Source organism: Tachysurus fulvidraco, chromosome 22 (genome assembly GCF_022655615.1).
Source record: "Tachysurus fulvidraco isolate hzauxx_2018 chromosome 22, HZAU_PFXX_2.0, whole genome shotgun sequence".
Lineage (NCBI taxonomy): Eukaryota > Metazoa > Chordata > Actinopteri > Siluriformes > Bagridae > Tachysurus > Tachysurus fulvidraco.
The window spans coordinates 15,455,730-15,472,344 of NC_062539.1; the positions used below are offsets into that span (position 1 = coordinate 15,455,730).

At 41.9% G+C, this 16,615-nt stretch overlaps 1 protein-coding gene across 6 annotated transcripts in view; it reads right to left on the minus strand.

Annotated features, from left to right (window-relative positions):
• The window catches only part of arhgef2 (rho/rac guanine nucleotide exchange factor (GEF) 2), a 56,288-nt gene that overhangs the window by 4,392 nt on the left and 35,281 nt on the right, over positions 1–16,615 (minus strand). For all 6 annotated transcript variants that reach the window (XM_027142709.2, XM_027142707.2, XM_027142710.2 and 3 more), the window contains 13 exons: positions 15,494–15,656; positions 5,476–5,543; positions 4,035–4,092; positions 2,751–2,883; positions 2,426–2,535; positions 2,152–2,295; positions 1,804–2,054; positions 1,589–1,714; positions 1,365–1,482; positions 941–1,192; positions 759–835; positions 443–615; positions 204–271 (listed from right to left, as the gene is read on the minus strand). In XM_027142709.2, the coding sequence (XP_026998510.2) occupies positions 204–271; positions 443–615; positions 759–835; positions 941–1,192; positions 1,365–1,482; positions 1,589–1,714; positions 1,804–2,054; positions 2,152–2,295; positions 2,426–2,535; positions 2,751–2,883; positions 4,035–4,092; positions 5,476–5,543; positions 15,494–15,656 (1,741 nt within the window). The remainder of the gene's footprint in view (positions 1–203; positions 272–442; positions 616–758; positions 836–940; positions 1,193–1,364; positions 1,483–1,588; positions 1,715–1,803; positions 2,055–2,151; positions 2,296–2,425; positions 2,536–2,750; positions 2,884–4,034; positions 4,093–5,475; positions 5,544–15,493; positions 15,657–16,615) is intronic.

The following is a 16,615-nucleotide window of genomic DNA, read 5'->3' on the forward strand; positions in this document are numbered from 1 at the left end:
AGCGCATGTTTATGTTCTCGTTTGCATCATTTACGGATATGAAGTCAGATATCCGGACTGACTCAGAATTCCCAGTGCACAAATTTCCTTTGTCAGAAAGCAGGACTCGTGCTGCCCATATCCCATCGAAGCAGCGTTAAATTAGATTTCCCATCATGTCATGTTATTTCAGTGATGAGAACAGGAGTTGTCTTAGTACAGACCTCTGATTCTACGCAGAAGAGCTTTGTCCTCCGTCTCAATCAGAGGGAAATCGTCTCTAGATGGACATCTGCGGAAGCGGGAAGTTCGGTTCATTAAAATACGGAACTGTTTTCAGCGATGCAAAATATTCTGCATTTTCAAACAATCTTTACATATGTGTGTATATATACATGCATGTGTGTGTGTGTGTGAGATATGTTACAGCTTAGGAAGCTCAGATGATGTCATTTGAACTAACCTGCTCACAGCCTGCTGAATGATTTTCATCCAGTTGTTTCTGTCTTCTTTGGAGGCGCCGTGCAGCTCGTACATCTCCGGAGGAGTGGAGTCGCTGATGAGGAACATGCCTCGTTCCTGATTGGCTATATCTCTGACGATCAGGTTCTGGAGCGACAGAACTGACGGTTTGTCCTTTAGGAGAGAGGAAAAAGTGCAGAGAGGTTTACTGTGTGTTTGTGTTCTTTAATCGTTATTTTCTTAAATGCTTGTTTTAATAGTGACAGAGTTACAAGTTTAATAGTGTTCCAAGTTACAGAGACATCAGACTCACTTACCAGACAGGGGAAAAAATATTTCTGATCTTTTTCCTGCATGAACACCAGGATGTCAGTCATCAACAAAACCTGCACGTCTGTGAAAAAGAGCAGTGTTACTGAGTGTTACTAAACACCGGGGCATAATAATCGGGCTGAAAACCACACACACACACACACACATACACACACACACTAACTACCTTTGAGTCTCGAGCCCTGTGCTGTTTTTAACAGCAGCGTTCCCTCATGAAGGAGTCTTCTCCGGAGTAACTCTCCGCCTCGGAACACTCCTCCACCCCTCACTTCGGTCTCGGCCCGTGGGTCCAGCCGAGCCCGGATCTCCTGCAGCTTCTGCGTCAGCTCCAGCTCCTGAACCTGCTGATCCACAGAACTCAGGAGCTCACGGATCAGCGCTAACGCCTGACTCAGAGACTCGGCTTCCTCCTCGTTACCTGCGGGACCGAAAACCGTTCACTTTTAAAATCTGACCGACATGCATGAAATTTCTAATCACATAACTGCTGACATCAGTAAACATGTTCTGACCAATCAGAACGAAGAATTCAACCACACTCAGTCTAAGGAATTTGCAGCTCTGTTATACGTGGATCTTCACCGTCGCACCTTTTGTGTTGTCCAGAATGCGCTGGATCAGCACTGGGTACTTAGTGATGCGTTGTGTGACCAGCAGGATGCATTCTTGGACGCCATGGCGACGGAGGAGCGATCCTCTACTCACTCGCTGTGCAGAAAGAAAAGAAACAAAACTTCAGTAATCCGGTCGTTTCTCACTCCACTCTCGTCTTTCTCTGACTCCTGAATCACTGAGAACGTCTCCTGTCACTCACCCGGATGAAGTTTTGGAACCTTTTGTCCCGCGCCAGCAGCTCCTTGTAAAGCTTCACGGCTTTCAGGTGCCGGCTGCAGAATTCGGCGTAGCACTTGCGCATCTCGTCTGCATTCTGGCCTGAAAACTGGAAAGAACGACATCGTTGGTGAGCTCGTTTTTTCGGTACAGGATGTAAAGCGTTCTAGTGTTAAACGGCACATAAGCGGTGCTCACCTGCTCCACTAGAACATCTCCCAGCTTCTGTATGGTGAAGTTGGTGCTGCTCCCCTGCGCCAGGCTGTGGTTCCGTCGGCTCATCAGCTGACCGACGAATCTGGAGTGAAGTGCCACCAGCTGGTCAAGGCACGGAAAGACGGCGTGCGCTACGCCCGGCTCTAGCATCACCTCCTCTAGCATGCCGCGTCGAAACACACCCTCCATGATTCGCAGCGTCCGCACGTGGTGAAGCTCCGTCTGGATCAGCTCTGTTGGTGAAAGTTCACGATCAGCTAAAAGCACAAGCCCAAACTTTTCTTCTCTTCTGTGAAGCCGGTGTGGTTTTGTCGCTGCTCAGACACTCACCGTAGATGACATCTTGCCTCTTGATGATGTCTTTGCGGTGAGTCTGCAGATAGGACGAGTCTACCGCCAAACTCCACGAGTCTGCCTCGAAATCCCGGCCCTCTCTCTCCAACTCCTCCAGCATTGAGGCATAATAAACCTCCCCTGTGTGTGTGTGTGTGTGTGTGTGTGTGTGTGTGTGTGTGTGAGGAAAAAAATAGAAATCACCAAATGCTACACGCCACACACAAGATAGTACAACCAGATGGTCAGCCATGTTCATTTCCTGTCTCACCGTCATCGTTCAGAGACTCCATGGACATGGCTCTGTTCCTGAAGTTCAGTGAGTCGGTTGACTGTGAGAGGATTCGTCTCAGGCCCAGAGGAGAGTCGTCGTTCAGATTGCTACAAAACACGCAGGACAAACACACACACTGAATACATTACATTACATCTACAGCAGGGTGCACATATTTACGCCCTGCTATTATTTCATCCTGGATCCAAACTCTTTTGCTGGCTGAAAGATTTCTGAGTATATCTGACACACGAAACGATTCGTTTGACGCTCGTTATCTGAATAAAGACGTCCACGCTGAGGTTTTCTATCAATCGCTCACCCTGCGATGTTGTTGGTGGAGACGCTCTTGCTGAGGGACAGAGTGGAACGTCCTCTCCGGGAGCCGAGGAGAGACTGGCGGAGACTGTCTGAGGGGTAGATTGCCGAGCTCGGCCTCTCCTTGATGATCGGAGCTGGAGGTAAAAAAAAAAAAAAAACACGGAATTGTCAATCGATCGAATCCGAAGCAAACCTCGTGGAGACTGTTAAAGAGTAACACGTAAAATAGAAAGAAACAAAGCACGCAGTCGTACAAGGCGACGTGGCAGACGCCTCGGGAACACTGTCCAATCATCGACATGCTGATTTCTTTCTTTCTTGTTTTGTAAAGAATTTTTTTTTTTAACATTTATAGAAAGCAGTCTCCTAGAGTCAATTGTTTGTCTTCGAAGGACACGTGCAGCGTTGTGTGTCCTTATTTAATAGCTTGAAACAATCCTACGTACGTCTGAATGCACATCCAACAAGCTGCTGAGCTCCGTAGGGTTAAATATGGAGTCGGGCCACCTTTCCGCAAGGCTTAGGAGTGTGTTTATGAGAATTTTTGATGCGCAGGAGCATGAAATTGTTCAAAATGTCTTGGTGTGCTGAAGCATTATGAGCTCCTTTTACTGGAACTTGTGCTGACTCTGCTCTGTGCACTTGGTGGCTGAGTTTCTGTTGTTCTCAACTGCTTCCACTTAGTTATAACACCTCTAACGGTTCGACTGTGGAATATTTAGTAGTAGGAAAATTTCCCGTATGGATTTAGTACACAGCTGGCAACCTATCACGGTACCACGCTTGAATTCACCGAGCTCCTGAGAGCGACCTATTCTTTCACAACGTTTGCAGAAGCAGTCTCTATGCCTAGGTGCTTGATCTCATACACATGTGGCCATGGAAGTGATTGGAACAACTGAATTCAGTATCATATCCTACAGAACGCATTCCGACTGAATTCTGCAGAACCCGCTCCAACAGGAAGATGTGACGAGACCACGGAGGAACGCCGAGGATCTTTGTGAAGATAAACAAACAGAGACGTACGTAAGCCTTTGTCTCAGAAGCGAGTAGAAGAAGATCCTGTTTAACCTGCACAGACTTTGATCTCGAACCGGTTTTCGGATCCACAGGTGCTTGGGAACTCTGAATGGCCAGCAGGAGACAGTATCGCTCCTCTGTAGTCCGTTCCACCGGTCTTCCTCCAACAGGGGGGGTGAAGACGAGCGCTGAGAAAAGAGGAGTGAAGAACGACGCGAAGGAAGGAAAGGCGTCTGTTCAGGAAGCATAGGAAGGCACTTACTTTTGTTGCGTAGAGCCACGTTCTGAAGAGCTGAACTGTTCCTCCCTAACTTCTGCTGCTGCAAGAGAAGAAAAGTTTCGGCGTTTTCATTTTTGGCTTTAATTTAGATCGAATGCACAGAGAAAATGCAACGATACAGCACTTTAATTAAAAAATAAGAAAACAAACAAACAAACAAAGAAATAAATAAAGATATGATTTTATTTTATTGTAAATTATGTATAAATTGTAGGATTTGGTCATTTCATTTGGAAAAAAAATTTTTTTTATTTTGTTTTGTTTCCATTCTGTGTTTTTATTTATTTATTTATTTATTTGCCTGGTTGGTGGTTTATTATTATTTTTATTTTTTTTAGTATTAATTAAAAGTATTATTATTATTATTCTAATTAAAGCATCTTTTTTTGAACCAATTTTAAAATATAAATATTGTATACTGTATATTAATATAAATAATAATACAATTTGAGTATTTAGCTTGAGGTGCTCAGAAGGATGTTTGCCACTTGTTTTAACGCAATCATCAAAAATAATCATCACAATATCTTAATTTTCAAAAGCGATAGCGATGACTGGAATCTGACTGACTTGGTCTTCTGAGTTTCTGTTAAAATAATTCCTCTGTATTTGATCTCATGTGGGTTTGCTAAGAGCATGTTAGGTCTTGTTGCTTAATAAAAATTTAGTTCTATTTGAATCGAAGATAAATTAAAAATTTGGTCTTGTACACTGTATATAAAAAAAATGCTGTAAATAATTATTTTCAAAATAAAAGTATTTCATTATTTTACAGAACTGTACTTTAAACCATTAGGCAATTCTTATGGCTCAGGTTTTGGTTAGGTCCAGGAGAAGTAGTTTAAAAACAAACAAACTGGTATCTAATATAACGTCAAAACTTGTCCTGGTGTTGTCGAAACATTGGCTCCTCCCACCCTTCTGTCTCACGGACTCGGCCCGGACGCTCTGGTTATCTGATAATCGGTAAGTTTTACAACTCTGAACAAGGAAAATACAACAACGTTTTTCTTAGAGAGGAGGCGGGGCTTAACCTGTTACTAGGTGACACGTTCTTATGAAGACTGTGATTGGTTGTTTTATAAAAAAACAGGAGCGCTTTTAAAATCTGGTCTTATAAACCTTTACTTTGTCTCTATGTTAAGATATTTGAGACTATATTGTGTAGGGGTTATGTTCGTGACCTATCATATTACAGATGTTCTACCATCTGTACGTTATAAACTCTTAATCCTCTTAAAAGTCACTTCTCACTTCTCCTAACACTTTTTAACCTCATGAGCTCTTTTAATCTTGTCTTTCAGTTTAAAGGGAAACAGCCCTTAAGGTTACAGTTGTGATAAAGCACAGAAATATCCAAGACACACTGAATGGTTGTCGTGGTGACGGTTTTTTAGTTTAGATTTGCGCCTAGGTTTCGTACCTTCTGCTTCATTTTAGCGCAGTTGGCCAGCGTGTCTCGGCAGCGGTTGTGGATGGTGACGTTGCAGGCTGCAAAACAAAAACATACAAGCAGTATGGGATTAGTACGAGCAAAGAGAACGTATCGACGCAAGAAATGATACAATCATTTACAGTGTACAGTCCACACCTACAGTATACAGTCCACACCTACAGTATACAGGCCACACCTACAGTGTACAGTCCACACCTACAGTATACAGGCCACACCTACAGTGTACAGTCCACACCTACAGTGTACAGGCCACACCTACAGTATACAGGCCACACCTACAGTGTACAGGCCACACCTACAGTGTACAGTCCACACCTACAGTATACAGGCCACACCTACAGTGTACAGGCCACACCTACAGTGTACAGGCCACACCTACAGTATACAGGCCACACCTACAGTGTACATGCCACACCTACAGTATACAGGCCACACCTACAGTGTACAGGCCACACCTACAGTATACAGGCCACACCTACAGTGTACAGGCCACACCTACAGTATACAGGCCACACCTACAGTGTACAGGCCACACCTACAGTGTACAGGCCACACCTACAGTATACAGGCCACACCTACAGTGTACAGGCCACACCTACAGTGTACAGTCCACACCTACAGTGTACAGGCCACACCTACAGTATACAGTCCACACCTACAGTATACAGTCCACACCTACAGTCTACAAGCCACACCTACAGTATACAGTCCACACCTACAGTATACAGGCCACACCTACAGTGTACAGTCCACACCTACAGTATACAGGCCACACCTACAGTGTACAGGCCACACCTACAGTATACAGGCCACACCTACAGTGTACAGTCCACACCTACAGTATACAGGCCACACCTACAGTGTACATGCCACGCCTACAGTATACAGGCCACACCTACAGTGTACAGGCCACACCTACAGTGTACAGGCCACACCTACAGTGTACAGTCCACACCTACAGTGGATCAGATGAACAGGATGTGGATCTGTGACACTTCTCGAACGTCTGCCTTTGCTCCTGACCTTCCTGACATGACACATGACACATTTGAGTGACACGAGCGTTACACTCGTTATCCTTCTCCCTTTCATGTTGTCTCTAAAAGCTCTGATGCAGCTGCGCACTCGTCTCAATCACCGCTGCTGATCTCTCCAACTATCAGTCCTCAATCTGGATGAAAGAAACCCGGAACAAAAGAAAGAGCTTCTTCAGCTCTCTCTCGCTCTCCTTCCCTCGTTCTTTCTGTTCCTTGTTCTCCATTTCTTTCTCCCCTGCACTCTCTCTCCCTCTCTTTCTACATCTCTCTTGCCTTCGTTCATGCCCTCTCTCTTTCGGCCTTTCTCTCTCCTTCCCTCTCTCTGGCCTTCTGTCTTTTTATCTGTTTCTCTCTCTCTCTCTCCCTTGCTCTCTTTCCCTATCTCTGGCCTTCTTTCTCTCCATCTCCTTCTCCCTTGTTCTCTCACTCCTTCTCCCTCGTTCTCTTTCTTTCCCCCTTACACCAGTTTCTCTTCTCTCTCTCTTTCTGCTTTGCTCTCTCTGGTTCTCTCTCTCCTTATCCTGCTCTCTGGCCCTCGTTCGCTCTCTATGACTTTATCCCTTTCTCTCTCTCTCTCTTTCTCCCTCATTCTCTCTTTCCCTCTTGCCTTCTCTCTCTCTCTCTCTCTCTTTCTCCCTGGCTCTGTTTCTTTCCCTTTTGCTCTCTCGCTCTCTTTCACTCTTGTTCTCTCTCTTTTTCTCACTCACTCTCTTTCTTTCCTACACTCTCTCTTGCTTCTTTCTCCCTCTCTCACCCCCCCATCCCTCCCTCCTGCCTCTCAGTTTTCCACATTGTTACAGAGAGCAAGCTTCCTGTGTGGTGTTTTGTAGACAGGAAGTTGTTCTTGCGGAGCAGGAAGTGTGTAAGGGTTGGCAGGATAACAGTTAAATGATGATTAGTGTGTCCCGGGTGGCCGTGTCACAGAGTCCTAACTGTGGCGTTTTATCCAGCGCCATGTTGTGTTCATCCTAAACTTAACCAAGTCACAGTAAAAACAAAAGAAGGAAGATTCAAACTTAAAAAATAAAATAAAAAAATAAAAAAAATAAAGAGATCATGTATTAACGTCAGTTCATCTAGGAGAGTAGAATGAGAATAAGGAACGGTATCTCTGGTACTGGAGACTAATTCTAAAAACAATAAAACTAGAAACTCCGCCCCCTGATCGACGGACCAATCGGAATCGAGCGTTCGGCAGCACCGTGGTATAGTAATTAAAGTCGATTATTGAGTACATATTTGTTCCTTTTTTTGTATTGATGATAGAGCCAAGACGAAATCTGGACGAAGAACTTGTTAAACAAAGACTAAAAAGGGGCAAGACGTAAAGAAAAACACAAGACAGGCAAAACCGGGGGCAGCTGATGAGGTCACTTCCTGTTACACATCAAAAAGTTATTTTTATCCCAGACATAATGGGTGTGATTTCATGTGTTAAGACTCGTGTGACAAAAATGTGAAAAGTGCTTTAGTTTTGTTTGGGGTGTGTGTGTGAGAGTGTGTGTGTGTGTGTATGTGTGTGTGTGTGAGTGTGTGTACATTTCTCAAAGGCTGCATTTTCTTCCCATTTATAGCCCGAAGAGTTTCAGTCGGTCACGAGCCGCCCAACCGTCCCAAAAACACTTCGCTAAACATAGGGATGCAAACCTCATACGTGTATGAAGCTAGAGCAGAATTCTGCTTTCCACCAGACGTACAGTGACACGCCCGTCTCGCACGCCGCAATAACGAGGTTCGAGATATGTCCAAGAATGATTTCAAAAAAGCTCAGAATAAGAAGCACAGTAGGGCCATTCATACACATGTTCTATTCTCTGGCCTGGTACTTGTCTTTCCCAGACACACACACACACACACACACACACACACACACACACACACACACGCACACACCGATGCTAAACAAACACACCATGCCCTGAGTAACCAAACCAACAGGGCTGAAACAATCCTGCTCTATTCATATGCTCGGGATGAGACGTGTTTTTTTTTCTTGTCCTTTTCTGACATCCTGTCTGTTAGAGAGAGAGATAAAAAGAGAGAGAGAGAGAGACAACAATAAAGCTCACGACATCAATCATCCAATCACGAGAAACCGAATCGAATGTGGAAAATAAACCTTTCTAACTTTTCGAACACGGTTTGTTTGAAGTGCCGAGTGACGCTAATATTCATGTGACGTTAACGTTAATCGTTACGCCTAAACGACGTCGCAAATTTGTGCGGAATTCAAATTGCTTCAGGTAACCTTTATTCTTCGGAGGTCGCAATCGGGTTCTAACAGCAACCTTTTTCAGGTTTCCGACACCGTACCTGGATAGCAACTGTAACTGTAACAAGAATGGGCGGGGCTAAGGGATCAGCGCTACAAGCTACGTATTATCTGCTTGCTCTCATCCTCTTCTACTCACATTCTCACTTTTGTGGCTGCCGCGTTAAGCTGAGAACTAAATACGTCGATGTTGGAAGGATAAAGTTTTTGTGTGCCAGAAAGAGACAGAGGGAAAAAAGGAACGCGCTGGAAAAAGTGCAAATTGTAGAAGAGGCCTGTAAAGAAGTCACTTGCGTTTGGTGATGACACAAAAACACAAAGGACTGTATTAGGATCAAGAGGATTTAATCTGCTGTTTGGGCCACATCCAAATATCATCTGGTCCACCTGATCCCCCTCAGCATGCAATCAAATGTTTTGGCACCCTCTGAAATAGGTCAGTGGTATTCGGGGCGCTGATATATTGGCAAACGGGTCACGCGGCGCTGGTTTGTAGCAACGAGGGCATGTTGAAATGTGAATGTGAACAAATATGTGACACGAAAACGCCGTGTGGTTTCGACAGCCTTCTCTAACTCTGTAGACGACGACCCCGGAGGGAGCTGCAATTTACTCCCATTGCTTGCGACACAAAAGCTGAATGTCAATACGGCTTCCAAAATGGGCCAATCGATAAAAACGAGAGTAAATGAACTCTCGAGCTGGCCTGCTTTCCTAGCTGTGTGTGTGTGTCAGTGAGCTGGAAGATGCTGGTGTGACAGACAGCGTGTTAATCTCTCACGCTGTCCCCGGATTACATTTGACGCTGGAGGAGGGTGGTGGGAGGGGAGGGGATCGGGGGTGTTTGGGGGTCGCAGCTGTGAAGCATGCAAAAAAAAAAAAAAGTCACTTTGAGATTCCGTAGACAAAAGCACCACACGGCGCATTAAAACTCGAGACCTTCCCATAATGCCATGCATAATGGCGCAATTATCATCGTGTACACGATTAATAGGATCCGACTGTACACGTTAACAAGCGGGACCAAAAAGAGCAGGATATAGTTCCAGCATGGACGGTTTCACTTAAACGCGCGTTAGTTTATGACGACTCGTCACTAACGTCCGTCTTCGTGAAAAAGAGACAAACGGAGTCCCCAGAGTTGGCACTTTTTAGCAGCCAGATATAATGCGCTCGAGAATGGGAAAGTCTTCGCTAGGTTATGATTAGCGGGAACGTAACAAATGACCTGTTTGGAGGTTATTGTTATTATATTGTAATTATTACGGAAAATACACACGTAAGGAGTCTCCAGTGTCAGTGACATGTTGTAAAGTTTTTTCAGAACAGAGACGTTTACAGGGACGTCTTGCGGTTTCCTCTGTAACACAATTAAAACAATTGTATTTTTTGTCTTAGAAAAGCTAACCTAGTTTGAAGAAAGACGCTACGAGGGAACGTTCATAGCTATAGTGATAACAGCGACTAGCTTCTCTCGCTTATGTTCCGAAGCATTAAATCAATAATATGCATGATGTGTTTTTGTTCCATTTTGTTATACAAGCTGAATAAAACTCCAGAACCTCATCAGACAGAAATGAAGTATTTTAAAAGTGATTTATTCCTTTGGTCATAAACAATAACTTGATTGTTTTAACAATTTAACGACAAATAAATATCGACAGTTTTAAACTTATGCTATATTAATTGCCGAAATTCGAAGGTAAAGACATTAGCTAAGGGTGCGTCAATCATTTTCAGTAAACAGTAAAGCATATATCTAAATCCCTCTCTCCTCCAGTTCACCAGTCATAATTTATTCACGATTCACCGCCTCCTATTGAGTCCGATACGTCCTTTCAATATAATTACACCCTTGGGGATGAATCGATAGCCCTTCGAGGGTGTGTGTTTGGAGATTTGGTCTCTGGTCGCTAATCTGAGTGCCCTTGCTAAAATTCCTACACACCTTCAGAGCCGCTGCACCAGAGGACGGATATCCAGATGCTCGCACATCTGTCCCTCTGGCAACCGACGCATTCAATTCTTGCATTTGCTGCGGGTCCTCCCTGCGCTCCCATCCCCCACTCTGCCTCGCTCACACCCTCCACCTCAATTCTACATCATAACCGCAACGTGTCAAGGTTACGAGTGTAAGCCGAGGCCGACTATATTAAACACTCTGCAAGGCATGCAGCTTATTTATTATATAAATTATAACAATTTTTTAAGAGACATAATTACAATAAAATTGTAGTTTTTTAAATATTAAAAATATATATATACATACATGTATTAATATAATATATTTATTTTTAATAATAATATATATATTATATTTAATATATATTTAAGGATTTTTTTATTTATTTTTTTGTATTGAATTTTTTTTAATTAAAAAAAAATTCAATACAAAAAAATAAAATAGAAAAATTTCCCCTTAAATATATATATAAAAAAAATCTAAATACAAAAACTAAGGCAAAAATATTAAGATTATATTTTAGGGCAGCTGATAAGCAAAATAATAAAATAAAATGTAATTAAAAAATAAAATAAAAAAGAATAAAAAAATAAAATAAAACACATTTCCCTGCAAGATCATTTAACATGAAGTCACGTTACATTTGACGTATGCACATCTTCGTACGGTTCAGGTTAGAACACCTTTATTGTGTATTTAATCAGTTTAATAGACTTGTGCATCATCCATCAGTCCAAATGGATTCAAATCCATCTAGTATCAGTATTAATATTAATGCTTCATTAATCGTTATCACTGACTTTAAATTCATTTTATTAATGACAATCTGAATAAAAATATTCAGCTGTTTAGCAGGCGCAGGATCATTTCAAGGTCGGGTTGGATGACGGCTCTCAGCACAGTCCTGAGTTCTTCTTCACCTTGTTCATCTTCCAATAGTCTGTGGATTTTTTTCTGCATCTTCTAGCTCTTTTCTATTTCTCTCCTTTCCCTTTAGTTCAATTCAACGATGCTTATTGACACAAAAGCGAGCTTACATGATTATTATTGGCAGAATTAAATGCTTCAGGTAAATAGAAGGTTATTAACGGGTTAGTAATAAGCTTATTGATCCAAAAACATCAGCAAGATAAGATAACAAAGAAGAGGCTTAAACCTGTTTCACTAGTTCTCTTTCTCTTTCTCTCTCTCTCTTTCATTTTCAAGCTCTTTTCTTAAATTATTGTAATTTTAGTTGATGATCGTTGATTAATATTTTGCCAAAGACAATTTGTTGTTTCTGGAATCAATCACCTTCTTTCTCTATCTGTCCCTTTTTCTCTCCGTCTCTCTTTCTATAATAGTCTCTCTTCTTCCTCACCATCTTTCCTCATCACTTTCCTTCCATCAGCATCTTCCATTTCTATATATCTGTCTTTCCTCCCTCTCTTTGTTTGCTCTCCCTTTCTACATCCCTCTATCCCCCAGCTGTTCCTGTGGCGCGGTGGAGATGGAGGCAGGCGCCTCACACACTGACTCCATTGTGTGTGTGTGTGTGTGGTGCAGGACGGAGGGGGGTGGGGGTGGAGCTCCTGCTCAACAACCAATTGATTTTACGCAGGATGGAGGGAAGTGGAGGGATGGCAGGAGAGAGAGAGAGTGCAGAGAGGAGGTGGCAGAAGAAATCCCTGCAGTTAGCATCCCTGCCTACAAGTCTACTTCGATCGGCTGTTATCTGTCTTTTCGTCTTTCTTTCATGCTTTCTCTCTTGCCTTTTCTCTTCAGAATACTTTAATTACTCTGTTATCCTTATGCCCTCCCCCTTTACTGACACACACACATTCTCTCTCTCTCATACACACATACACGCACAGACACACGCCACTCTCCACTGGATGCCTGCTCACTTTGCGCAATGACAAATTGCATATTCTAGATAACACACACACGCGCGCACACACACACACACACACACACACACACACACACACACACACACACACACACACACACACACACACACACACACACAGAATTCCTTGATAACAATGTCACACTCGCGCACACTTTCCCGTGCGGCTTATTAACTCATACACTAATCTGGTGCCTTAAACAGCTCTCATTAACATGCTAATCTATGAGCTCTATTTATAAACAGTTTAACTGACAGCCCATCAATAGTTAGCTATAAAGATTGTGGCTGTTGCTCACAACCGACGTGAAACACGGGCCCGGTGAGGCATAAAATTATTGTTTCGAATCGGCTGACAATGAATTTCCATACCAATCATTTCAGTGGTTTTAATTTCACTTTCCATACGAAACATATGTATATAGTGTTGTGTAATATAGTATAGTGTTGTGTAGCATAGTACAGGATAGTATAGTGTTGTATAGTATAGTGTTGTGTAGCATAGTACAGGATAGTATAGTGTTGTATAGTATAGTGTTGTGTAGCATAGTACAGGATAGTATAGTGTTGTATAGTACAGGATAGTATAGTGTTGTATAGTATAGTGTTGTGTAGCATAGTACAGGATAGTATAGTGTTGTATAGTATAGTGTTGTGTAGCATAGTACAGGATAGTATAGTGTTGTATAGTATAGTGTTGTGTAGCATAGTACAGGATAGTATAGTGTTGTATAGTATAGTGTTGTGTAGCATAGTACAGGATAGTATAGTGTTGTATAGTATAGCGTTGTGTAGCATAGTACAGGATAGTATAGTGTTGTATAGTATAGTGTTGTGTAGCATAGTACAGGATAGTATAGTGTTGTATAGTATAGTGTTGTGTAGCATAGTACAGGATAGTATAGTGTTGTATAGTATAGTGTTGTGTAGCATAGTACAGGATAGTATAGTGTTGTATAGTATAGTGTTGTGTAGCATAGTACAGGATAGTATAGTGTTGTATAGTATAGTGTTGTGTAGCATAGTACAGGATAGTATAGTGTTGTATAGTATAGTGTTGTGTAGCATAGTACAGGATAGTATAGTGTTGTATAGTACAGGATAGTATAGTGTTGTATAGTATAGTGTTGTGTAGCATAGTACAGGATAGTATAGTGTTGTATAGTATAGTGTTGTGTAGCATAGTACAGGAAAGTATAGTGTAGTGTAGCATAGTACAGGAAAGTATAGTGTAGTGTAGCATAGTACAGGAAAGTATAGTGTTGTATAGCATAGTGTTGTGTAGCATAGTACAGGATAGTATAGTGTTGTATAGTATAGTGTGTAGCATAGTACAGGAAAGTATAGTGTAGTGTAGCATAGTACAGGAAAGTATAGTGTTGTATAGTATAGTGTGTAGCATAGTACAGGAAAGTATAGTGTTGTATAGCATAGTGTTGTGTAGCATAGTACAGGATAGTATAGTGTTGTATAGTATAGTGTGTAGCATAGTACAGGAAAGTATAGTGTAGTGTAGCATAGTACAGGAAAGTATAGTGTTGTATAGTATAGTGTGTAGCATAGTACAGGAAAGTATAGTGTAGTGTAGCATAGTACAGGAAAGTATAGTGTTGTATAGTATAGTGTGTAGCATAGTACAGGAAAGTATAGTGTTGTATAGCATAGTGTTGTGTAGCATAGTACAGGAAAATAGTGTAGTGTTGTGTAGCATAGTACAGGATAGTATAGTGTAGTGTAGCATGGTATACTACAGTGTACAATATAGTGTAATGTAGTACAGAATAATTTATTTGTAGTGTAGCATAACAATATAATGTGTAGTATAGTATAGAGTAACATAGTATAGTATAATGTATTATAGCTAGTATAGTATAGTATAGTATAGCATAGCATTATATAACTCAGCTGGTTAGAGCGTGGTGCTTATAACGCCAAGGTCGTGGGTTCAAGCCCTGTATAGGCCATTTTCGGGATGTGGTAGCTCAGTGGTTAAGGCGTTTGACTACTGATCGTAAGGTCACTGTTTCGAATCCCAAGTCCACTAAGTTACCACTGCACTTCCCTCTGGATAAGAGTGTCTGCTAAATGATGTAAATAGTCCCATAGTATATACCGGTCTAGAGTAAATAGTATATCATGGATAGGGTATTGGTATCCCACAGTATAGTACAGATATAAAAATCTGGTTCCAATTGTAAGCAAGAAAATCAAAAAATGTTATTGAGATTTTATATAGTATAGTACTGCATAGACTATACAATACTAGCATACTATAACACAGCTAGGGTTGTAGGGATCCAATAGTGAGTGTTTGGATTCAGCCTGACATATTTCCCAGTACAATATAGTACATTATAACATGGTATAGTTTTGTACAGTATGGACAATAAGAAAAAGACCAGTCTTTATTATTGTCACATATACATTACAGCACAGCCATGAGACAGCACCCATGAGGCAGACAGGGTTAAGGGCCTTGCTCCGAGTGGCAGCTTGGCGATGCTGGGACTTGAACCCTGATCTGATCGTAACTACTTGAGCTAATATATTGAGCAGCAGTATCCAATCATCTTTTTCCAGTATAGTGTATTAGAGTGCAGTATAGTAAGGTTCAACCGCTGCTAAGGATGGCGGTATCAGATACAGAGTACATGTATTACTTATGGACAGTATAGTATAGTATAGTATAGTATAGTATAGTATAGTATAGTACAGTAAGGGATGTCAGTCAGCCATGATTAAGCAGAACAGAACATGATGGATAACAGTGTGTGTGTGTGTGTGTGTGTGTGTGTGTGTGTGTGTGTGTGTGAGAGACTCACTTGGACAGCTGAGTGCCTCCTTGGCCGTGATGCTCTTGTTGCAGGCCGAGCACAGCGTTGTAGCCGACACGGTCAGGGAGGTGAAGAGGTGCCCATTGCTGTATCGCGCCTCTCTTTCGCGAGCTTCCTTCTCCCGCTCCTTCATGCGCTCCTTCTCTTTGTTCTGCATGCACAGACAAACACACACTTGTAAGCTGATCTGTACTTTTGAAAAGTGCTGGTCAGACAGAACCTTAGTAACACTTTTACTACAGTTCATGTCAACATACTCAGATTATGTTTGTTTTTTACACGACACTCACTGGGATTGGTCCTTAAATACACTGAGAACAAAACAATTGTGTAATACTTTCATGGATCCAACTAAACAACATGCGCTAGCAGTGGCGCAACATCATAAATAGTACGTAAATTTATAAATATGACTGAAATTTGTCAGGAATACAATATTTTTTCCAGATATTCAAGACAGATGGTAAAAATACTGGAGGACATACAGTGATTCATTTCAGCCATTAAGACGTAAACGGTCCTGCAGGAGAACCTTCAGACACAGGGTCTAACCTCATGACCCCAGCAGACATACAGTACAGTCTGGTTGTTCTTGAGCTATTGGTCTTTTTTTATAGCAGACAACTATGAAGCCTGGCACAAAGACCATCCATCATGTCCTGCTAGAACTCACATGTGCTCAAAGATAAACGAATGAACGGACTGACTCTGTCCAAAGTGTTTCCCTGGTCGAATGCCCCATCCACTTCTCTGTAAAACAGAAAGCTCTTAACTATATGCTTTTTCTTGTCACAAAGGTACAGGGTTAGACTTTAACGTGTGTTCTCTGGAGCCGACGTTCTTCTTGTGAGGTAACTGTGAAACAAATAGACGTCCCGATGAGGCTTCGAATGAACGTGCAATAACGTAGCCGAGCCTGCGATTGATTATTACAAACAAGCTGAAGGTAAAAACTTTGAAGAGATATTTTAGAAACAAGTTACTTATTGCAATCATTCTTTCAACATGGATGCATTGGCTGCAATAATCCCTTCTTATAATTAATATGTATGTCTCAACCACTTGTAAAACCAACAGGAAGTTCAGAAATATGTTTTTCAATGCTTTTTC